General features: G+C 37.9%; 2 protein-coding genes across 3 annotated transcripts in view; one reads left to right on the plus strand and one right to left on the minus strand.

Annotated features, from left to right (window-relative positions):
- The window catches only part of CUNH9orf85 (chromosome unknown C9orf85 homolog), a 63,207-nt gene extending 60,772 nt beyond the window's left edge, over positions 1-2,435 (minus strand). Inside the window, exon 1 of the mRNA XM_027105701.1 lies at positions 1,976-2,435. Coding sequence (XP_026961502.1) covers positions 1,976-2,077 — 102 coding nt within the window. The 5' untranslated portion in view covers positions 2,078-2,435. The remainder of the gene's footprint in view (positions 1-1,975) is intronic.
- A 121-nt stretch (positions 2,436-2,556) lies between these two features.
- Positions 2,557-25,438, plus strand: part of ABHD17B (abhydrolase domain containing 17B, depalmitoylase) — a 38,409-nt gene continuing 15,527 nt past the window's right edge. Inside the window, exon 1 of one of the 2 annotated variants that reach the window (XM_027105699.1) lies at positions 2,557-3,160. The gene's annotated coding sequence lies outside the window, so the exon portion shown is untranslated. Of the gene's footprint in view, positions 3,161-22,061; positions 22,167-25,438 lie in introns of those variants that run through there. The other variant, XM_027105700.1, reaches the window with a different exon arrangement.

Consider the following 25,438-nt stretch of genomic DNA (forward strand, 5'->3'; position numbering starts at 1 on the left):
ACTTCCTCACTATTTAAAAGAGACAAAGGAATTAATGATAAAAGTGATAAACAAAATGAAACTCAGGAACTGAACTTGAGACTCATGAAAACATTTCAGACCATAATGACATGGTTGTTAGATAACACCAGAAAATACACGATGAAAAGTACAGGAAGTCTAGGACGAAGTACTAGAACAAGAAGTACAAGTTCAAGAAGTCCTGTACTTAAAAGGACAACAAGCACAGTAAGCGACACTGTAGCTAAATACTTATTAAAACTGCTTTTTATCACCTGATGAAAAACAATCAGCAGTAAATGCTTGTGAAAAAACTTAAGAGTAAGAATACAGGGCAAGATAGACATCTATTTGGAATAGCACAGCTTTTTTACTCCGGTTTACCTATTGATGACAGGCACAAACTTGGGAAAGTCTTCCCAAACGTTGCTCCAGGTTTTCCTTCTGAATCTGAACCTAATTAAGGGAAAGGAGAGGTCCTCTGAGCACCCAATTGAAAATATCCCTCCTTATTCTTCTTTACTCAACTGTGATTCCCTTCATCATAATTTATAATTATATATCTCTGTGCTTATTGTCCCATGACCCAGAAAACCATAAGTTCCTTGAAGGCAGAGTCAACTCTTTTGAACACTGTATACACATGCACATGGGACCCTGTACATGAAAGATGCTAATTATATATCTGTATAGTGAAGACAGAAAGGAAAGAAAAAGGAAGTCACTGGTTACCATGAACTGTCACTTTGGGACTTCCCTGGTGATGCAGTGGTTAAGAATCCGCCTGCCAATGCAGGGGACACGGGTTCGATCGTCAGACCTGGAAGATCCCACATGCCGCGGAGCAACTAAGCCCATGTGCCACAACTACTGAGCCTGCGCTCTAGAGCCCGCAAGCCACAACTACTGAGCCCACGCGCCTACAGCCCGTGCTCCGCAATGAGAAGCCCACGCACCGCAACGAAGCGTAGCCCAGCTCGCTGCAACTAGAGAAAGCCCGCACTCAGCAACAAAGACCCAACGCAGCCAAAAAAAAAAAAAAAAGTTACTTTTCTTGCGTAGCCAATGTTGGGAAATTTATCACTTGTTGGACACTAATGGTCCAGATCATTTATATATATCATTTAACCTCTCAACAATACAGGCGGGTTTCTCATTTGAGACCAAAGTAAGACTCAGAGAAATTAAATATTTAATAACTTGCTTAAGCCACACACCTAGCAAATTTGAGCTCCAGTTTACGTTAACGTCAGGTTTATCTGATATGATGGCGGCTGCCCCCAAGCTGCTCTTGTCTTCAATTATCTCCCCTCCATACAGCTAAGTGAGGAGGGAGAAATACCTAACAGCAAATTAGTAGCTGTATTCAACCCAAGAGCTCTGGCTATCTATACAGTCTGAATTTCCTTCCAGCTTAAAGAAATCTGCTAAATAAATATAAACAGCAAAACAAGCAGTTTTGCATTCATCAAATAATTTGATTCTCAAAACAATCTTACAAACGAGAGAGAAATTCCCATTATGTTGGTGTGGACACTGGGGCTAAGAGGGCTTAAGAGCTTTCACATTCTCCCTACAAACCTATGGGCCTGGGATTTTCCAAAAAGAAACAGTGACTGCATAAACCTGGTGCAACATTTGAAAAAGACACTAGCGTCATAATCCTCGTTTTCCTACTGCAAATATGTAATCCAAATGGGAGCGTTCAACGACTCAATTTTCCCTTTGCATTTTAGGTTTGATGAGGGCCCCGTTCATTCAGTACAATTAGTCAAATGTTGACCGCCAAATATATTTACAAGGAGACAACACATCCAGGTCAAAGAAAAGGCTACACTGCAGCCAAAACTAACTCTGGGCTGCGGTCCGCATTTGCCCTGGCCAACTCCTCTCACTTCCTGAGAGCCAACTCCTCTCACTTCCACTGAACCATTCCTCCCTGGAGTCAGATTTAGTGTAATAGGCAGGTTCCTACCTTGGTCTGAACACTCTTATCAAACTTGTCATTTTTGAAGCTAAACGTATTCTGGTGCCTCTGAGGCCTGGAACGAGCCACGTTCCCTTTCTGGGAGCTCATCGCCGAAACCACAACCACCTCGAGCTGGGACAAGGAAGATGCAGCCAAGCCTAGGATACCAGGAACTATCTCCACGGAGTTCACGCTTCTGTCTCCGACCCGGAAGGAACTTAACCAGCATTTCTGCCTCCGCTTCCGGCATCCCACGTGACTCCTCGCGGAGGTCAAAGGACACCTTTCGGCCCTTCAGCTCCAGCAAGGGTCTTTTACTCAGCCCAGTCTCTACCCCTCCCCATCCGCGAAGCCTCTTTCTCAAACCCGGCGAAAAATCCCACTTTCTTCGAAGCGAGAATTCCCCCATTGGTCCGAATGTGGCAGTCCGCCCAAGTGAAGGGGAGGGAAAACTTTGCTCCTATTGGCTCTTCTTTTCCGCAATCCCCGCCTCCTGCCGACTCAGCTCGGCCTCTCCGGGCGCCCTACTCCTCTGGGCGGCTTGTGATTGGTGGAAGTCGGGCTAAACTGGACTGCGTCCAACCCCCGGCCCGCTCGCAGGCTGGAGTCCGGGTCAGCCTTGGCACTTTCCTTCAGACAGTGACCAACTCCTAGCTTAGTGAGCTCTCTGCTAGCCCCTGGGTTCCCTTCCAGCCTCCTTCTCGCCACGAGAGCGAACCCCGCTGCCGGCAGGCCGAAGGGGAGCAAAGAAAGGAGGATTAAAAAGAAGAAAGACCTGGCTGGGTCTGGGTGGTGTCTGCAGTGCCAGAAAGGGAGGTGGCGGCGGCTGCGGCAGCAGCGACCACGGCCGCGCGGGACGTGAGGCCCAACAGCAGCCGACGGCGGCGGCGGCGGCGGCCGCTCCAGCGCCTCGCGCCGAGGCCGTTAGTCAGCAGAACGCGAACCCGTGTGGAGGAGCAGGGCCGGCGCGAGGCGAGACTCGGGAGCGCGAGCCGGCCCCCTCGGGCGCCGCCGTTCTTGCTCGTCCCGGCGCCGGGGGCTGCCGCCCTCGTCCCCCCTCTTTGGCCGGGCCCGCCCGCAGGCCGGGCGGCGGCAGCAGCGCGGATCGCGCCTCGTAGAGGACAGCGCGGCGGCAGAGGTTCTCTCCTGGCCCTTTCTGCCTGACGGCTTGCCTGCGGCCCTCAGGTGCAGGTACGTGGGGTCACGGGGGGCCGGGGCGCTGCGGCTGGGCTCGGGGAGGGGGCGCTAGGCCCGGAGCAGCAGCGCGGGAGGGACGAGCCCGGGCCGGGCGGGGGGAGGGGAGCGGGAGGCGTCTTTGTTGTTGGCGACTGGGATGCCTCTCGGCGCCGGCAAAGGCGGAGAAGCCACTCCCGATCGCGGCTGGGTTTTTGAGAAGATTCTCTGTTGGTTCGGTGAAGGGGAGAGGTAGGAAAGTCTTCGTAGTCGGTGAGGCTGCGGGAGTCTGGGGGCGGGAGAGGGACGGACAGACGGACTGGCAAAGGTCTTGGGTCCTCCTTGCAAAGAAGGGCCTCATTTCATTCCTTTGCTATTCTCCCTGTGGACGGAAAGATGGGTCCAGGTTCACATTTCGCTCCCTGGTTCATTGTGAGAGTCGCGACGCCTGAAGGCTGTCTCCTGGATGTCCTCGTGTGTGCCAGACTAGACTTTAGCTCGTTTGTGCACCGTGCTTGGTGATTTGTGTATTCTGGTCCGCCGCCGTAGGGTGGTTTTCTCTCGGTGGTTGAACTCTACTTGTTTTCGAACTCTAGGGTAGGCTCATCAGGAATTGTTTTTGAATTGAAAAATTAGAGTTTTTCTTTGGAATTTTTTTTAACCCTGAAACGAAAAGTTAGATTGTCAAGTTAGATTGTACTGTCAAGTTAGATTGTACTGTTGTGAAGGGCTTTTGTAAAGAAGAGAGTTTAACCCTGGCTTCTTATTCAAAAAAAAAAAAAAGAAAGAAATGTTCAGAGCTTTGATCCGTGGAGATTTCTGCCAACGCCAGGATATAACTTTTTTAAATGACTCATAAATTTAAGTCAGCGCGAAGTGGATTTGTTAAGCAGAAGGATGAGTAACGGAATACAGGGAGGGTGACCTTTAAATTTTGGCTGTTAGCTTACAAAAAGGTATTCATGTTTAAAACTTTTCTGTAATATGCAGTACTTGATCCGTAAGATAATTCATTGAATTCTTTTTAAGGCTTCAATAAATTAAAAGTTTGGAAATCTCGCGTCATTTAAAACTACTAGTCATTAGGTAATGAGTCTGAGTAAAAAGTCAGGTACGTGTTGTAAGAGCAGCCATCTGTTTACATTAACAAAAAGACTTAAAATAAAATGAACTTTTCTCTATGAAGAGTTTGTCTCAAATGTTTATAGCATAAACTCATTTGGGTGATTTATCAAATATCTAATCAGAGCCAATATTTTGATAATTATCATAATTGCCAGTGTTCTAATTTGGGTGCCCAACTCTTTGGTTGGGAGTAGGGGGTGGAGGCTTACTTAAAGAAGAGCAGTGGAGATAGACATGTTTCACCTTATAAAAGAAATAAGGTCCCTGTTGTGCAATAATTGCTATATTACTTGAGATCCAGGAGGAAACCCTCACCTATATTTTGACCTCTCTTTTCTCCTGCTGTAGAATTAATAAGGTTAATTGTCAAGGATAGGATTAGAGTTTTAGCAGGCCTAGGCAGTTTTAATCTTGTCACTTGCTGTGCAGTACTGTAGTTGATAAGTGGCTTGTTTCCTTGAGTATCTTTGCCCATTTTGAAACGTGCATGACATCTGACAGAGAATTTTCTATTTCCTGTGACATACAGAATTGCCATAAAGCATTTATGGCAAAGTAATGTTTTTGGTAGTTTAATGAACACAGAAGAACTAGGCAGTTAGTGTCTGTTCCAAGTTTTGTCGCTGAATTGGTCTATATAGCTCCAGGCAAGCTATCCCACATCTGAGTCAGTTTCTCCATCTGTAATATAGGACTAATAAAATGTGCATCTGCTCACTATGTAGAAAGGGCAGTGAGAACCAACAGTTCCTCTGGTTATGTGACATTGATTGTTTTAGTTAATAAGAGTACTTTTTAATGCAATTTTGTTTTGGTATCATGAATTTCAGTTCCTTGGTGAAGAATTACGATAAAGAAACATAGTTATAATAGGGAGACTGTCTATCCATATGCCATCACTTAGGAAGTGATAAACTCAAAATTTCTCCATTGTTAAGAAAATATAATTTGGTGTCATATCTTTAGAATCAGTGATGACAAGAAAATAGAGTGACAGATGGACTTGCTTGGTTTGTTTACTGATAGATTTTATTTCTAATATATCCAAGGTTTTGCTCTTAATTCTCAAAAATTACTCCTACCTACTCCTACCTTTCCTATCCTATTAAAGATTTCTCACATAGCGATATGGCTCTCAAACCCAGCCTTGTGAGTTGGAGAGGAAAAATGATGCTTTATGACTTTATTACAGATGAAATAAAGCCTAGAGAAGTTCGTTATTTGAATTGCCTAAAGCTACACAATTTGTAAGAACCAGAACTGAGACTTGAATCTGGGTCTTCTGACTTCTAGTCCTGAATCTTTGCTTTGGAGCAGTATTTTCCAAACATCTGTCTAGGCCCAACAGTTTTCGCCAACTGAGGTGAAATGAGAAATAATATAGCAATGTAAGTGTTGATAATATACAATATAATGAATATTCATGCACTCATTACCCAGTTGGAAAGTTAAAACTACAAAACAAAACTTCCTCTGTACTTGGTACCCCTCTTAAATCCTATTCCCTCTTTTCCCCACTCCCAGCCGCTAACATGCATCCTTCCGTTTATACTTTACTACATTCCTTTATATCCATGAACCCTATATGGTTTTTCTTTGATTGGTTTTAAGACTATTTAAATATGAATTTTGTATCTGTAGCTTGCTTTCTTCACTGATCATGCCAAGATTTATCTATGTTTATTCAGGTAGCTCTAGTTTATTTTTACTGTCATATGGTGTGTGTTTCATTATGTGACTGTATCAGGTTTCTGTTGGTCATTTTAGTTGTTTCCAATTGTTTGCTTATTAAACAGTGCGTAGGGAATATTCCGGTATATGTTTACTTCGGTGCATGTGCAAGGCTTCCTCTAGGGTAGTGGTTCTTGAACCTATATCCCATTTTTAAAGAAATATTTTACAACTTTCTCATTACTGTTAAAATGAAATTCATAATAATAAACTTACATTCATATTTTAAATAAAGTAATGCCCTGACTAAAATAAAGAAGTAATTTATAACAAAGTAATGTATTGCACTGTGTCAATGCTCAGGCTCAACCACACTGTAATCTTGCTACCAAGTGTGATAGTAGACCAGTAACATTAGAATTCTGGGAGCTTGTTAGAAATCAGAACCTCAGGCCCTACCCTAGTGATTCAGGTGCTGAATATTAACAAGATTCCCAGGTGAGTTGAGTGCACCTTAAAGTGTAAGAAGCACTGCTAGAAGAAATAGTAGTAGTAGATACTTTGCACGGATAGAATCACCATGAATAGGACAGCTGCTAAAGCAGATTAAACAGGTGTGTTGAATTGGCCATTCAAATACCAACAGAGGCACTGATACTGATAAGGGAGTTTCTGAAATAACTAATTTCAGTAAAGTTGGAACAAAAATAAAAGTGCAGTCTTCTCTCTTTACACAAGGGTTGCATTCTTTAAAATCTTCACCTATATTAAAACAATACAAATATACTTTGTGTTAAATCCTATTTATTAATATTTGACCTTATTTTTTCCTTCTGTTCCCTTAAATGATTGTCCAGCAGAATGTTCAAAAGTCATGGGACGTGTCACAGCATTATCTTTACACACCAAGTGTGCCTCGTGTCCCTGGTATCTATACAGTAGTACCCCCATTCGTTACAACAACTAAAAAGCCATTATTGAGAAAGATTGCACTGGGATAAAAATCTAGTAGTAGATTGCTAGAACACAGGGTAGGAGCTGCTTCTTCAACTTGATTTGATAACTACCAGTTTTCTCTCCAGAGTATTTGTATCAGTAATGGATTAAAGGGTCTGTTTTCTCACCTTCCAGATACTTTAGACTTGTTAAGTTTTGACATTATGAGGAGTATGAAATGTTACTTCATTGTAGGTTTCTTTTGTATCTTCCCCAGTTAGTCACACTGTTGAGAACACTTTCATTTATTTTTTGGCTATTCATGTTCCTTCTATGAATTGCCTATTCTGTTTTTCTATGGGTTTATTTTATTGATTTGTAAATGCTTTTTATGTATTCTGGATAGCAATGCTTGGTAGGCTTTACAGACATTTTCTAGTCATTTGCATGCCTTTTCACTGTAAGTATGGTATCTTTTGGTAACTAGATGTTCTTAATTTTAATGTCAAATTCTTCTATGATTATGCTTTTTCTCTTTAAAGGAAATCTTCTCTATCCTGAGATTATAAAGATTCTGTTATAGTTTGTTTTAAAAGTTTTACTTTTTCACATGTAAATCTTAAATACACATGGAGCTATTTTTATAAATGAGGTGTTTGTGAATCTAAATTTACTCAGTAAAAATGACTACCCTTTATACTGAAATTATTTTTATGTTAATGTGTGCTTATGAAATTATAGTGATAGTATATTATATTTAGTTTGTAACACCCCTTTGTGGCAAAATTAAAACTTGTTAACTCTTGTCATTCCAATTTTTTTTTTTTTAATTTGGATCGAACACACACGCCCTGCATTGAAAGGCAAAGTCTTAATCACTGGCCCGCCAGGGAAGTCCCCAATTTGACTTTTTTAATAAAAGGTTTGGGAACCACTGCTTTTAGAGTACTCTGATTCCTTTTTTCATCTGTGTCTCACATTCGGCCTCTAAAACATCACAGAAAGTGAGCAGGTACTCTAAGGTACTAATCTTTCATCATTTGCATCTCCACATTTTACAGTTTGTTTTATGTGTCTTGTCATCACTTTTTATTCTGCCTAGAATTTTCAAAATGATACTTATTATCCTAATTTTTTAACAGAATTTCAAACTAAATTAAAATATTTTAATGTTAATTTGGCTCAGATGTAGGTCCTGTTTTGTTTTCCCAGGAATTAAAGGTGAAAATGGTTAAACAAGTCCTTGTACAGTTAAAGATGAAAAGTGGGAAGGGAAGAATGGGCTGGTGTCTACTATCAGTCACTCTTCTAGGTTTGAGGGGTGCATCTGTAAACAAAATAAACAAAGATCCCTAACTTTCTACAGCTTACCACCTAGCAGAGGACCATACACAATATGCACAATAAATATCTAATATGTTAGAAAGCGATAAATAACTTCTAAAGAAAAGGTAGAGAATGGTAAGGGGGAAATCAAACGAGGAAGTTTTGACCTATTAAATAGGTCTCCCCTTTGAGAAGGGGAGAATGAGCACAATGTGCAGTGAGGGCATTAACCATGTGGATAATCTTGGAAGAGTGGACAGAATATAGTCAAGTTAAAACTATGTTCCTGGCTCTCCCATTTAATAAGTTGTGTGAACTTGGACAAGTTGATTGACTTAACCTGAAGCCTTGATTTCTTCATATGTAAAGGGATGATAACCTGAGAAAAGTATTATTAAGATTAAAGGAGATAACAAGTAAAAGCCCCTACCTCCTTCCCTCCCTGCCCCAGCCCCCTGCCATGTAGTTTCATGTAGCACTCTGTACTTGATTTTTATGGCAATAGAGATAGGGGTCTTTACCCTTAAAAATACATACTGCTAAAGAAATTCTTTTCATTATGTCTGTCTTAGCATATTTAACTAAGATTTATTTTTAGAATGTAGCCACAGTGAAAGAATAGGATTAAGAGAATAAGTATATGCTTGATGTAGGTCAGGATGAAGAAGAAAGAGACGTTGAAATAACCTCATTAACTTGGTGTAGGCAAGTCTCCATTCCAATCCCAACAAACCTGAAATAAAAGAAAACGCCTCCAGGAACAAAAGTAGAAGACATTATCAGTTTATCTAATGCAACAAATTTGTTTGGCTTCTGAATTTACATTATTCTTAAATGTGTTTTGAAAATTAAAAGCAGTTGAAATAATTCCTGTAATAAACTGCCCCCCCCCCAAATTCCATCAGCAAACTGTAGCCTAGATTTTTTGTTTCTGATTAGTATCCTGCTTGGTGTACTGATAATTTTTCACTCTTTAGCTTTGCCATCTCCACACCTAAAAAGTAAAAATTATTCTCCACACATCAGCTATTAACGAGAAAATAATGCCATTCGGTAACTTGGTTTGGCAAGCTTACATTTCATTCACAGCTTTTTAACAGACCTCACTGTCACTTTTATTAATGAAGATTTAGGGCGGTTAAGTTAATGGGAGTGAGGAAGACCTTTAAAAATTATGCATGGAAGACATTCTGATAGAATTCCCTAGGGTAGTTGCTTTCAATTTTTCATTTGTTAAAATCCATAAGAAGTTTTGCTTTCATGACCTAATACATGCATATGCACACACAAAATAATGTTGCACCTAAGATTATCTAAATGCTCAGTAGAATGAATGGAAAAGGAAGTACTCAGAAATAAGGATAGATGCCAAGAAGGGAAGAGGGTGGGGGAATCATGTATGACATGTTAAAGAGTTTAGATTAATCCAAGAGGGATATAAGACCTATTGAAAGATTTTAAACAAAAAAATGAAATCACTTGGCAACAGTGTAGAATGTGCATTAGAGGGGTATGAGATAGATACTACTGAGTGACTTTTTAATAAGTTGAAAAGTGGTTGAGCTAAGATGTGGCTGAGGGGATGGAGAGGTACCTAGGAGTTAGGCCTTGATTGAATGAGAAAACTGAAGAGAGAGGGAGGGAGGAGGAGGGAGGAGGAGGGAAGGAAATACAGATTTAGATACTCAGGGTCTATAGCTTAAGGGAGAGGTCTGTGCTAGAGATTTAGGTTTAGTTTTTTAGATTTAGACACCATCAGTGTATAAATGGTAGTTAAAGCCAGGGGTATGGCTGAGAACAAAAGACAGGAAGGCAAAAGACCAAAGTTGTAGCTAAAGCATAGGTTTGGGCGAGTTAAACAAAAGATAAGAGGACAATAAAAGGCAATTTGTAAATAATAGTAATAATAATAGTAGTATAACCTTTGAAAAGATCACCAGAAAAACCTAGATTGGAAGTTAGTTTCAAGAAGGAAAGGAGAGGATGATGGTGTTTAATTCCACAAGTGATTGTGTAAAAGGAAGACTAAGAAATACCCAATGCACTTGAAATTATGAGGTTACCGGTAATCCTAAATGGATCAACAACTTCATGGTAGATGTTAGATCACAATTCATTTTGGCCCTCATGGGGAACAGTGGAAAATGAGAAGTAAAGAAGTTTGATTTTGAAAGATAGTCAGAGAAGGTAGTAGAATCTAGATATATACAATTTTTTTTTTTTTTTAAAGAGGAGACTCTTGAATATGTTTATAAACAGCAGAGATGGATCAGAAGAGCAGGAGAGGCTGAAGATACAGGAAACATCAGAGAGGATAACTGGTTAGGCAGGGTCTCTGAAGATGCTAGAGGCATTGGAACCCTCCAGAATATGTGTGGAGGAGTTGGTCCTGAGGGAGTGACACTTCGCACAGTCAGGATTTGATTGATTTCGAGGGTCCAGAAAGGGATTATAAAATACATGCCTGCATTTTCCAAGTAAAAAGAACATCTTCTCTGCATCTAGTATGGCAGGAATTTAGATGTCTCATTTCATGTTCCCAGTAACTCTGCACAGTTTACAAATAAGATTGAGGCTCAGAGAAGTACTGTGATTTGTCTAAAGCCGACACAACTTAGAAGGTAACTGAGCTGTGATTTGATTGCATTTATATCTAATTTCAAAGCCCATAGTTGTAAAATTTTTTATTTTTGAGGGGAACAGTGAAATTTCCAAAAAGGGGGAAGGATAATGAGAGGCTACCAATAGAAGTTTTGCTCAGTACAATCACTTCAAAAATAAAAACTTAGTACCTATTACCAGTTCTTAGTTTCTTACAAGAGTTTCATTTTTCACAAGAAGAGATATATTTTAATGTTAGAAAACTGTTAAGGCTATAATCTCCAAATAGAGGGCAAACCTTTAAATTTATTAACTCACTACTTTTGTCCATAACTTTTCTCATTTTGCTGAAGAATGGTAAAAACTTGATTATAGGCCAGTACCAGCCCTCAAACCACCCATGCCAACAAAGATTCATGAAATGAAACTTATATATATACAAAAATATAGTACATTGTTACCATTGTATAACAAACTTCAGTTGTTATAGCTGAATATTTTATTGTGTTCAAAAAAACTAAATATTGTATTTCCCCCATATTAGAAACTTCTTTCATATTTTGTTTTGCTGCAAATTGATTTCTAAGGGTTCTCATTACCAAACTTGTAAGAAATTAATAAAATGATAAACAAAAGCAACTCCTAGAAATTCAAAGCATTGATTCACAAACTGTTTCCTTTTGTAAATTTCTTAGATACTTCTGGGTTTTTTTGTATTATGGCTTATTTTTTAAATTGCTGAAAGCCGCTGTAAATCTAAATACCTTCAGAAATAGAAAATCAAATTGCTCTAACAGATATTTTGTACCATTGCTTACTACCCTACCTTGTCCCACTTTGGGAATATTATCCTGGATGCATAAACTTATTTGCTTATAGAAGTGTAAATATTGCCTAACCAATTTTAACAGTACATCTTTAATCAACACATGTGTATCTTATTTTTTTAGAGTTCCTATCAAAGTGAAGAACTGACTTAGTTCCATCTTCTTCTCTTTAAGTTTGAAGTTCTGCTTCTGCCTGTGATGGCACTGGAAAGTAGTACTAGTAATACAGGGGGGGAAAAAATCACTGTTCAGGGGCTTACAGTGGGGCACTGACTGATATATCACTTAGGGACAATATGCTCCACCTGAGGGCTGCAGGAGTGAATCACTCAGTTATTTTAAGTGCCCAAATCATTTAAAAGTGAATGCTTTAAGAATATAAATTCTTCCCACTAGCACACATTTCATCCCAAAAGAAACTGTCAGTAGCAGAGAATGTTCAGTTTTTGCCAATACAAAATTTAAATTAACTCTTCAAAGTAACTCATGAGTACTAGGCTCGCTAAAACGGCTCCCAAATTAATCAACTTGGAAGCATTTCAACTTTTTTTCTTTTTGCCACTATTCAAATAACTTTTAAAAAAGGATTTTCTAGCCTTGTCAGAAGATACTCGTGATATAACTTAATAAAGAAAAATATAGTATTATAGCTTTATAATCAGGAAAATGGATTTGCTATTGCAGTTAATGGGTATTAGCCAGATAAAACATCCCCAATTAGCACATTAGTAAAATGTACATGTGGTAATTATCCTTAACTTACTGGTCTGCTTATTTAACTACCTTTCTTAAGGATTTTAAGTATATCAGAAGGTGTTTTTTTAATGCATAGAGTGCAATGTAAATAGAAGCATAATTTGTTAATTATTATGGTTTCCAGAAAGATTCAAGCCATAAATTACACACGTTAGTGTTGTGAATCCTGGTTCAGAATAACAAAACAAAACCTATTTTAATTATATTTAGCATTATCTATCTCAGTTTATGTTCTGTCAGGTCTTTAGGTATAACTGAAAGTTCTTATTTTCTTTACTCTCTCTTTCATTTCATTAGTAAATTATTATTGATCAGGTGCTGCCTGTATACTGCTGAAGAAAACACATGGTCACTAACATCATAGTAAAGACAGTAGGCATTAATCAATTAAGCATACATGGCAGGGATCACAATATTCAACTGTAAACGAAAAGAACTGGGTGCTATGAGGAAGAATAACAATTTAGATTTGAGGCTTTTAAGACGTCTGGGAAAAGTGGCATTTGAGACTGGAATATTGAGAGGTCAGAGGGAGCAAATGAGGCAAGTGTGCAAATCCTGACTTGGAAACAGCTTTCAAGAAACTGAAAGAGGGTGAGTGAGGGAGTCTGCAATCATAGAGGTGAAAGTATCAAGATAAGTTTGGAGGCGTAAGCAAAGGCCAGGTCACACAAGGCCTTTAAGGACCTGTGGAGAAGTTAGATTTTATTACAGGTACAGCAGGAAGCTATCAAGGAGTTCTTGAGCAGATTACTTTGTAGGCTATGTAGAAAAGAAATTGTAAGTTAGGAGAACATATGAATGGAAGTAAATTCACATTTACTCTCAAATATTTTCCATTTGTTCGTTTACTCACACATTCTACGTTGTTCCTTCTGCTGTGTTATTCTGCATAACCCTGGTCACTCCTTTATTTGTAAAAGCCAGGAATTACTATAAAAGAGTGGAAAAGGTAACCTCAGTAAATCAAAGGAATTGCATGTGTTCTCATCTGCAATAAAGGATGAAAGAAATTGTTTTTCCAAATTGAACTCTCCGTTTAGTATTTATTTAGACTTTACAATATTGAGGTCGAGGTCATTGAAAACTACCTGTTTGATACTGTTTTAACTTAATTTCAATAATGTTCCCACAGGTTTCACAATTTTTGTTCTCTTTAAAAATGTTATACTTCAGAGGCTATTTTTATATTCTTGGTATTTTTAATAGAATAAACAATCAAATTTCTATAGGGTCAAGGAGAGGAAGGGAATTATATCCAGTTGTATAAAGAGCAACATTGTGAACATAGGATACAATGCCCCCCAAATCCAGGCAGATTACAGAGGAGAATTAGGATTTAGCATAATAAAATATTCTTGCTGGAAAAGCTCTAGATGTTATAATTGAATCTTCTCACATTAAAATTGAGGTAGTTGGGGGCATAAGAGCTCATTTAAATAGAGTTGTAACTAGAACCTGAGTTCCCTAACTCCTCAGCTGGTGCTGTTTCTACCATTCCTTTACTTTATAAAAATGAGGTACATATAATGTGAAACAAGACTTCTTCAGAAGGTAAAAATTGTATGCAATACCAAAAATCATTAGATGAATTTAATATTTCATGCCTAAGATGATATTTAGTAACCCAGTTGATGACATTTGAAAGGATGAGTGGACTACCCATCTTTAATGCTTGTTTTCTTCCTCCTCCCAAACAAGTATTTACACCAGAGATACACAAGACATGTATCTAAAACTAGCTCTCAGATTCTTCTCAAATCAAGTATCAAGGATTTGCCTCAACTGTTTTTGCAATCTTCTGTTCCCCTTCCCACCATCCCACTTTTCTCCAGTTGCATCACTGGGCATACAGCATCAGAAACATCATTGTTCTGTATCAGCTTTTACTAAAATACTTTTCAGACCTATTCTAGAAATTGTCTCTAAAAGAAAACAAACAAAAAAATGGCTGCAGTATTTACTTTGTTTGCTACTTGCCTCATTAAAAGGAAAATTTAAGACAATTTTTATTAACTAAAATATCCAGTAGATCAAGATTACCTTTAGTTTATTTTGTGTGGGAGAAAGTTTTATGTGTTACTAATTTGGAGAAACAATTACCTTTAAATGTAGTCATGTGTTGATATTTAATTAAAGGATGTGGTTTATACATTGTGCACCATATAGCCATTTGTTAAATCTTCTGCTTTTTAAATAATGTGTGTTTGATGTACCTCCATGTAGCAGGTTGAAGAGTATGCCTGTTTGAGGTTTGTTTTTGAAAGCTTAAGATTTAAATAAATAAAGTTCTTCAGTAGTACACAAGTTACCAAGTTACTGTGCTCTAAAATCATCAGTACTATCAGATTCTGATGTAATTCCAAGTCAGTGCAGGCTTATATGCAGTTGCCTAAATGACTGCATCATTCTTTATTCCATGTGTAAAAGAACTACAATGGTTTTCTATACATTGTTAAACAGGTTTATTTTTAAATTTCTCATTTATCTAATCCTCCCCTTTGCCTGTTTTTTTTTTCTTCCTTTCTACCATGTACCTTTGCCTTAGTTCTTTCTCAACTGTCATACTTTTACATGTATTATTCTCCTAGCCTGGAGGGTTTTCCCTCTGCTTTTGGAAGTTGTATTTACTGACTTTTTAGTTCTAACTCCTTCATAAGTTCTTTCCTAAGTGTTACCTACTTTTGTCTGATTTCTGAAACTTAAAGTCTACCCTGTACATAGCATTTAATTTTTTATAAGATGAAAAGAGCCTGTAGAGCATTAATTTATTAATAATATATATTCATTCATTATAATACATTTAAAATACTGACAGCCAATTTACAAAAGAACACATGAATTTAAGAATTAAAAGAGACTTGAATGAATGTTACGCCAATTACCTTATTTTTTCAAATGAAGAAACATAAGAGCTAAATTACTTGCCCGAGGTCTTAAAGAATTAAAACTGACTTTTAATCTGTTAAATATGTTGTTCTTATTTTCTTTAATTGGGCATTTAAACCTTTCTTCTTTGAAATAGTTATTCTAGTTCTTATCAGGCACTCCTGAAGAAAATTTGCACAAAACTTCCATGTTTGAAGAAATGATGGCAAAATGTTGATTTGTTGAGGCCAGGAAAGGTATTAAGCACAAGTTACAGTCATGAGGATTTATTACACACTTTCTAGGAGTGGTAGTATTTCTTCAGACCTTTACTTAACAGGTGAGTATAGCTAAGGAAAAGCAGCTGGCAACCAGGAGAAAAAGGAAGTGGTGGAGACGGCAGTTTATGTTGTGTTGATAGACAAACTGAAGGCCATATTAGTAAGAATTGCTTGGCTTGTTACACAATCTATATAAGAGAGGCAATGATACTTGTTAAGGAATGTTGTACTTATATTAAGGCCTCATAAGTGCCAGCATTCCCCCCATATCCCTACTAAAAATATGGAGAAGGGATTGTTATGAGGAATATACTTGTATGCTGCTTATGCAGTTCTGTGGTTCTTTTGTCCCAATGCTTAATGAAAATACCTCTTTCAAAATCATATCTATAGAAACACTTGAAATTGTACCCTGATCCACCCTGAAGCCGTGTGGTTTTGTGTTTTTTTGTTGCCTGCTTAAACAGATTTATATGTTTCACTTCTATGTACTGCTTTATTAAATAATGGTAGGATAAAACTGACTTAATTTAAATAACCTAAATTTCACTCCTTCACCAAATAAACATTTTTTTAAGAGGTTAAATCTCGGAGCTGGTCTAGTGGAAGAGCCTGTTATTTTGAGAATTGATGTTTAATATATATATGCAAGTTTGGACCACTTCCATTTTCAATGGGAAGAATGTGCCAAGATCTCGGCTTCTGTAATGCCATCTTGTCAGTGTTCTAATGCTTAGAATTGTTTCTTATTAACATCTTCTACCCCAAAATGGCAGTGTATCAGGATAACATAATAATGTATTTCTCTCAAGAATTGACATTGGACAAACACTTAGCAGGATGGTTCAGAGCTAGGTACTATTTAATCAATTCCATGCAAAAGCAGTTACTGTGCTATCAGCTTGGGTGTCAAACCTGAAAATTACCTTAGATACCAACAGCACTATTAAGGATATGTGTGGTTCTATGAACCCTGAAACTATATGCAAAATTTTTAGAAAAAAGGATCCAAAACATTTAATAACAGAGTGACCTGAAAACTCTCTTCTAAAATATCTGGTGGTTCTTGAGTTAGAATTTCTGTTACATAGTCATTTTATGCTTCTTAAGTCTTATTAACTAACCTACCTATACTTTGATTCTGTAAATGCTCATTTTGTCCCAAACTTCACTTCTGTATGGTTAATATTCCCAGCTCTATATTCTCCTGACTTCAACTTCCTTTTTCCCTTTTGGCAGTGCACACGATCCAGATTACAATTTTGGTGGCGACTTCCTGACCTTGGAATATGCCTTCAACCTGGGCATTAAGGAATATTCCTAGCTTGTTGTTGTATACTGTCAGTACACAAAAACATATTACATTTCTATACATTAACAAAGAATTAGAACATGGTATTTTTAAAAAGGTTAAATAGAGAATACAGGAATACAAACACTCAGAGATTTCAGTTCTTCCCAAATTGATTTCTAGATTCAGTGCCACTCATCAACATCCCAGAGAATATCAAGTATCAAAGTTAATCCAAATGACAAATCCCCATCAGGTGGTTGTATAGTTGTTACTGGAAACTGATGCCACCTTTGAGAGCAGTTTGGCAGTCCATTTTGGATACATTTTAAGAAATAGAAATTTGACAATATTAAAGCATATATCCAAAGACTTCCAGAATCCTTGCATACTTGAAGGCCACTGAAATATATCACTTTCTTCCATGTAACAAGTACAATTTGCCTGTTTTAAACAGTGACTTCATAATCTTCAGAAAAGAACATCAAAGCTGTGAATTTATAAATGCCAATCTAGGTTTTACTTACTTTTTTGCCACCTGGTGGCCAAGACCACTTCCTTCCTCTTGCCCCAGGTACATAGTCTCATATTCTGAACACCCAAACAAACTTTTTTTTTTCATGTAGCCTTAGATTTTTAAATTTTATTTGGTTTGGCTTTAGTTTGTTCTTGTGTATGAAATGGGAAGGTCTTTCATCCTTGTTCTTCTTTCTCCACTGGACTCGTTATATACTCTCCATATCCACACCATAGCGAAACATTTCATTCCCAATACTAATCTTAACTCAATGATTAAAAGCATGGACTCTGGGTCAAACTGCTAAGTATCAGTCCTGGCTTCACTACAGTGATCCAGGGGAAACTAAACTTCTCGGTTTTCTCATCTGTAAATTGGGCTGGTGGGGAGGATAATGGCATCTCTTTCATAGGGTTGTTATAGGGATTATTTATGAAGTTGTTTTTTTTTTTTTTTTACAAGATCTAGCTATATAAGTATTTTGATAAATAAACACTAACTTGGCTTTTGTAACCTAGCAAAATATCATACCTGCAGGTTTAGATTTCTGAATGTCAAAAGTGATACTAATGTTTGATTTATTTTGTTTTACAAACTAGTTCAGCTATCATTGGCTTTTGAGTGACTTCTGTGTGGCAACCATTGCTAGAAGTAGGTATACTTGAATGTTGAGTATATGCAATGAAGGGTATGTGTGAGATATGGTTCAAAACAATAAGGACAGAAATGTCCTTGTGGTTAGTAAATAGTTGGTAATTTACAAAGTGGTTCAGCTGATTAATTGTACAATAAAGAAAAAAACATTTTTAAGCCCAAAAAGTCTGGCTCCTTTTGTAACGGGACTTCATGGGCCCCTCATATACATTTCCATGCTTTTAGAAGATACCTTTTAATAATCTATACAGACTGGAATTTAATTTTTTAGTGATAATTCACTGAGTAGTGCAGATATAAAATGTCTAAAAATTTTGAAGTTTAGGAGTTTGCAGAGTATATACTAAAATTTAAATTTCTTGAAAAATTGAAATAAGAAAGTTTTATTTTAAGAATATAAAATATTTTAAATATTTGTATAATTTTCATATTCAACATATTAAAATTTAAAGTATATTTAACCCATATTTTAAAAATTAACTTTGAATTGTTAACCTAGTTTTGTTTTATTTTATTTAAATATACAGCTTGCTAGATACAGCATTTCTTTATTTTGTTTCTGATAGATGGGAAGTGAGAAATAATTCAAACAAAATAAATCTACATTAGAATGAAACTAAAAATATTTTTATACTTTTTGAAACATTGTTTCTCCCCCAAAAGAAATGAAAGCAAGGACTTGAACAGATGTTTGTTCACCCATGTTCATAGAAGCATTATTCACAGTAGCCAAAGGTGTCCAGCAGATTGATTAATGGATAAACTAAATGTGATATGTACATAAAATGGACTATTATTCAGCCTTTAAAAGGAAGGAAAGTCTGACACATACTGCAACATGATGAACCTTGAAGACGTGCTAAGTGAAATAAGCCAGTTACAAAAGGACAAATACTATATGATTCCACTAGAGTAGTCAAATTCATAGAGACAAAAAGTAGGATGATGATTGGGAGGGGCTGGGGGAAGGAGGGAATAAGGGAATCATTGCTCAGTAGTACAAACTTCAGTTGGGGAAGATGAAAATGTTCTGAAGAAGACTGGTAGTGGTGATTGCCTAACAGTATAAATGTACCTAATGCTACAGAATTGTACACTTAAGAATGCTTTAAATGATCAATTTTATGTTATGTATATTTTACCACAATTTTAAAAAGCACATTGTTTCCCCCGGAGTGGCCAGGAGACACAGAGATCACTCATTTTGAAAAGCAACTGTGTAAAATAGGAATCTTTCACCCCCCTCAGGAATACCTGCACTCCCCCTCCCCACATTGTCACTAGCCTATCCCCCTCCCCCAAATTACAACTCATTAACTATAATTTGCAAAATATAAATTAACATGCTTGTTTAGGTACTTTTTTAGTGGTGGGGGAAACTTTGAAAATCTCTGAAGTTTTTCAAATTATGTATTTCTTCACTCTTTTACATGCTAAGGAATATTGAGTGACTTGAAGCTTTTGACCGTAAATGAAGCTGAATTGTAAAGTTTTAGAACTAGAAGAAATTTTAATATCTAGTTCAAACTTCTCATTTTATTTAAAAGGAGAATTAGATTTAAAGGGATTGACTTCCCTAAAGTCACCAACTTTATAGTTTCTGGACTATACTGTACTCGTTTGAATAATTTACTGGGTAGAATCCCTAATTGCATTACTGGACCAAATAGTTAAAGCTGTACCATGTTCTTGAATATTTGTAAGGTATCTTCTATTCCCATTGAAAACGGTAAATAGAACACGCTTTTTTTTTCCATAGGCAGAGGTGGATGGATGTATATGGGAGAGACTGATAGACTTGAGACTGACTCAAGTAAAGTACCCTATCCCCAGAAATCCTCTTTATTTTCATAGTTATAGGAGTTCTAAGACTGCAGCCAGTTAGTCCTATTCAGACTATAAGTCTGCTGAACAGCATGCTTACACAAATATAAAGGATACTCAATTTAATTCTTTGCTCATAAATATGAACAGTCAGTGAAGAAGCAGTCTAACAGCATGAAAATCAAAGATGAAAAACACAGATGGACAGAACAACAAAAATTTGGCTCAGTTACTATTCTAAGAGAGATTTCAGAGGATATTGCACCCATAAACCAAAAAGTTGGGGTTTTTTTGTTTTGGGGGGTTTTTTGGCTGTGTTGGGTCTTCGTTGCTGTGCGCAGGCTTTCTCTAGTTGCAGCGAGCAGCAACTACTCTTCGCTGTGGTGCGGGGGCTTCTCATTGCAGTGGCTTCTCTTGTTGCAGAGCACAGGCTCTAGGCGGGTGGGCTTCAGTAGATGTGTCTCGTGGGCTCAGTAGTTGTGGCTCTTGGGCTCTAGAGCACAGGCTCAGTAGTTGTGGCGCACGGGCTTAGTTGCTCCGTGGCATGTGGGATCTTCCTGGACCAGAGCTTGAACCTGTGTCCCCTGCATTGACAGGCAGATTCTAACCACTGCGCAACCAGGGAAGCCCAACCAAAAAGTTTTAATGTTAAAATTGATTTTATACTCTAGAATACCAAAGTAGCGATCTGTGAGATAAACTAGAAGAAATTACCTAGGAAATAGAGCAGAAAGAGAAGGGAAAAGGAAAGAAAATTTGTAAGTATAATAGTCCTAGGATTCCTAAATAGGAATTCCTGATAGAAAGAGAAAGAGGTGGAGAGGGAATTAAAAAACAGAAGAAAAATTCTTTGAGCTAAAGAAAAGTCTTGAGGCTTTAGATCAAAATGACTTGTTAAATACACAACAGAAAGAATGAAAACACATTTAGATATAGTCTCATAAAATTTCAGAGCTCAGGATAAAGAAAAATCTCAGTTTTTTTTTTTGTGGAAGAGAGATGGGAATTACTTTAAAAAACAAAAATCAGATTGGTATTAGGAGTCAACATTGGATGCTAGAAGATGTGGGCCAATGATTTAAACTGGGGTGGAAATTTCTTTAAAAACTTGTAATTCTAAAGCATGCCTAGTTTGCCATTTGTGAAATCTAAGTAAGAACTTTGTTTTTAAATAAATATTTTTGGCTGCGTTGGGTCTTGGTTGCTGTGCGCGGGCTTTCTCTAGTTGAGGTGAGCGGGGGCTACTCTTCGTGGAGGTGCGCGGGCTTCTCATTGTGGTGGCTTCTCTCGTTGTGGAGCACGGGCTCTAGGCGCACGGGCCTCAGTAGTTGTGGCTCACGGGCTCCAGAGCGTAGGCTCAGTAGTTGCGCTGAGGCATGTGGGATCTTAACCACTGCGCCACTAGGGAAGTCCCAAAGTAAGAACTTTTTAAAATTGTACATTAAAATATGCTATATTTCCCCTAGGCCCTTGTGAGGGAGGGAAGGCAAATGCTTGGAGATGTATTCTAGCAAAACCAAACAAAAAATAATCCCACAGAAGAATTAAAACATGAGATTATGAAACAACAGAAGGATGATGAAAAGAAATCCTAGCTAGACAGACCCCTGGGCTTTGAACTGTCCCAAAACTTAATTGTTTCAGTTTAAAATAACTCACTGGGGACTAAGAACATCTTCAGAAACACAGATTCTGTTGCACAAATTCGAAGAGTAAGAAGTTGGAATATATTAAATGTGATAAAAGCTTATGAACTTTCTGAAAATTAAAAAAAGGCAGCAGCTCTAGGAAAATTAAAGGCTCTTCAGAAAGTCAAATATGAAACAAACTGAAATGTGCCTTATTTTTGAGCAGTTATCAGAGTTATAAATACCTTCACACTTGGAATTTAGTGACATAAAATATCCCACTACTTGGATGGCAGTGGATAACATTGTAAATACTTTTTGTTACCCAGTTTAAAAAAATCAACCTATAGATAAAACAAAAATTTTATAATTATAAAACAAACTGCAAATGATATAAAACTTAATGTGAAGGTAATTGTATAGCCAATTATAATGGTATGTGATTACATAGGAAGCCAGTGGAAACTTCCTAAAGTTGATGGAACAAGAAATGGAGGGCTTCCCTGGTGGCGCAGTGGTTGAGAGTCCGCCTGCCAACGCAGGGGAAGCGGGTTCGTGCTCCGGTCCGGGAGGATCCCACATGCCGCGGAGCGGCTGGACCCGTGAGCCATGGCCGCTGAGCCTGCGCGTCCGAGCCTGTGCTCCGCAACGGGAGAGGCCCGCATACCGCAAAAAAGAATATTGAATTCCTTTGACACCTTAAAACCATGCATTAAAATGTATGGATAGTCTGATTGATTTGCATTCCTCGTTTTAAATAAAATGGCTTTTACGTTAAGGTTGGGCTTGATGTAATATTTTTGTCAAGATAGTAGTCTTCTAAAACAGTATTGTATAGGTAAACTCATTTAGTTCTGGGTGGTTACATTGTTCAACAGGCCCTATAAAAATAGCTTATATGTACTATGATGGAAAGACTGGAGAGGAAGGAGCTCCAACATTTAAATCTAGTATGAAGCATGTAAGTTTTGGTTCTGCATTGCCTGGGTTTAAAAGCTTTTAGTTTAGCACTGCCCAATAAGGACTTTCTGCAGTGATGGAAATGCTGCTTCTACACTGTGCAATTTGGTAGCCACTAGTCAACATATGGCTAGTGTGGCTGAGGAACTGAATATTTAATTTTAATTACTTTAAGTAGCCGTATGTGGTTAGTGCCTCCTGTATTAGTGCAGGAAGAATTAAGAAACTAGGGGAAAACATAAGTACTGTAGAAATGGCTACATTGACCTATGTAGGAGTGCTAAGCCAAATTAGTTTGCTTGGCCTAGCGTATAGGCTCTTCAGCCTTAATTTCCATCTTCTATAATCTTGTCATAAATCCAGTTTCCTCACTTCTGATTCTTACTGTTTAACTTTCTTTTACTGAAGAAAAAATAAATAACTTCATACTAACACTAGGATTGGGACTATTTTGGTACCTCTGGTAGACCTCAAGTTTCTTCATGTGTCTAACCCCAACTTTTCTCACCAGCGGGAAAGGAAAGTTATTTTGACATACCCATTATGTTTTGCCTATTTGAGAAACTCCTCTAAATTTTATAAAACTCGCAATTATTAAGGCATCTGTTCAATTTACCAACAAAAGCCACATTTCATAGGTGTTTTCAAGTGATACATTGGCCCAGTTACTAAGTATCTCTAGAATCTTATTAGTATTTAAAAATTGTAACTATCTTTAAAAGTAACTGACATGACTCTTTAAAAGAAAATAGTTTTGCCAAATTTCTCCTTCCAATTTGAAATACAAAAAATATAGTGCCTTTAAAAAAACTTTTCCTGAGTTATTAAGTTTCCATTCCTATGTAACACAACCCATGCGTTCTGTCTTCCAAGTTTTCCTAGCAAAATCAGCCAATCAAGTCCTTTGATCTCACAGACAGTGGAGTACTTCTGCTGCTGATTCTTATAATGATCTAAAAGAAATAAATACAACCTACCCCAAAGAGATAAGGGCTACATAAGCTGTATTTCTACATAAGACATATACAAATAAGAAAATGTGTTAAAGTGACATGTACTAAACACCTAGTTTCTAAGTAAGATTTAGCAGAAATTTTGATCATTATGAGTATTTGGAATACTCTGTCTTGAGTGAAAAAAGGCTGGTGACAAACTTCTTTAATGGTGATTATTCAGCTTCTCTGTATACGTTGAACTCTGTAATACATATAGCTCTCTGAAAACAGTAACGCATGTGGTTTCACTTGTTGCTGTACTTTGGTAAATGCTACTACAGATTACATGCTGGATATTAGGGTGGCAGTACCTAACTCCCTTGGTGCCCTCCAAGAATACTGAACTGAGCTTAATTTGATTTAGATACACCCCTAGGCTACTGAGCTGTATGTGATTGACCCCCTTTGTATAGTAGTATTATGGTGATTTCCTTTGGATTAGTCAGCTGGGATGTGTTGGGCTCATGGCCCCCTTGTACAGAACTAACCTAAAATCTGATTTTTTTTCCCTGCTTTTTCATAGTTGAGTATCTTCTGTGCCATCGCTTCGAACTTCATTCTGATCTTTGCTACCTCTTAATAATCAAACATCTACCTCGTTTATCCATTTCTGGTGTTAGGCAGGCTTTGCTATAAATCTATTTTCATTTTTTCTGGTTTCTTCTGTCAGTTTAAAAAACATCAAGCTTTAATTTTTATAACCAAAGATAAGCATCAAAAATGGGTTGTTTTTACAGTAGCAAACAGACCAGTCTTTACATTTTGTGCAGTCTTCCCTTTTTTAGTTATTTTTTGTCTTTGAATGCTCAGATATTTGTTTATCTTAAAAAATTAATCTCTGGGAAGTGTTGCTGTTATTCTGAATCACTGGGACTTCTTGAAGCCTGATTGCTAAATAGATAGACGTATAACTCACTGAAAGTAGTAATCGCAGATTCTCTAGGTAACAAATTCTGACATTCTACACAACTGAATATGTAATATTACTTCCCCAGATTTCCATGCATGAAGCCAAATTCAAAGAAATTCATCTTGGATTTTAGAATGTAGTTCTTAACATGAAATCTAGTATATCAAAATTTAAGCAGTTTACTGACTACATTCTAAATTGGGTAAGACTTTAAATCAGCTCAGATACTATTTAGAGTGAAATTGTCAAAATACCACACAAAATGAAGAAAAGTTATAAGTATTGATACTTTTAAAATGTTTTCTCTAAAACCTTTTTTAAAAGACTATTGAGTACTACTACTGTTCATTATGACAAAATCTTGAACCCTAAAAGAATCAATCAATTGTCCTTCGTAGATGGTAGTAATATGAGTCAATCTGCATTACCAAGAAATTATTACAAAAGAGTTGAAAGGGAGATTTTTTTTCGGTAAATGTTATTACATCAGGAATTAACAGAAGTCGTTTCAGTTATTTCTTCTGTCAGAAGAGAGGAAGGAGGGGCTTCCCTAGTGGTGCAGTGGTTGAGAATCCACCTGCCAATACAGGGGACACGGGTACGATCCCTGGTCCGGGAAGATCCCGCATGCTGCAGAGCAACTAAACCCGTGTGCCGCAACTACTGAGCCTGCGCTCTAGAGCCCGTGAGCCACAGCTACTGAGCCTGCATGCCGCGACTACTGAAGCCCATGCGCCTAGGGCCTGTGCTCCGCAACCAGAGAAGCCATCGCAATGAGAAGCCTGTGCACCAAAACAAAGAGTAGCCCCCCCACCACCACCGCTCACCGCAACTAGAGAAAGCCCACGCGCAGCAACGAAGACCCAACTCAGCCAAAAATAAATATATTAAAAAAAAAAAAAAGAGAGAGGAGGGGCTTCCCTGGTGGCCCAGTGGTTGAGAGTCCGCCTGCCAATGCAGGGGACACAGGCTCGTGCCCCGGTCCGGGAAGATCCCACATGCCGCGGAGCGGCTGGGCCCGTGAGCCATGGCCGCTGAGCCTGCGCGTCTGGAGCCTGTGCTCTGCAACGGGAGAGGCCACAACAGTGAGAGGCCGGCGTACCGCAAAAAAAAAAAAAAAAAAAAG

The sequence above is a fragment of the Aethalodelphis obliquidens genome, unplaced genomic scaffold (genome assembly GCF_003676395.1).
Source record: "Aethalodelphis obliquidens isolate GAN/ISIS:26980383/991018 unplaced genomic scaffold, ASM367639v1 scaffold7, whole genome shotgun sequence".
In the NCBI taxonomy this organism is placed as follows: domain Eukaryota; kingdom Metazoa; phylum Chordata; class Mammalia; order Artiodactyla; family Delphinidae; genus Aethalodelphis; species Aethalodelphis obliquidens.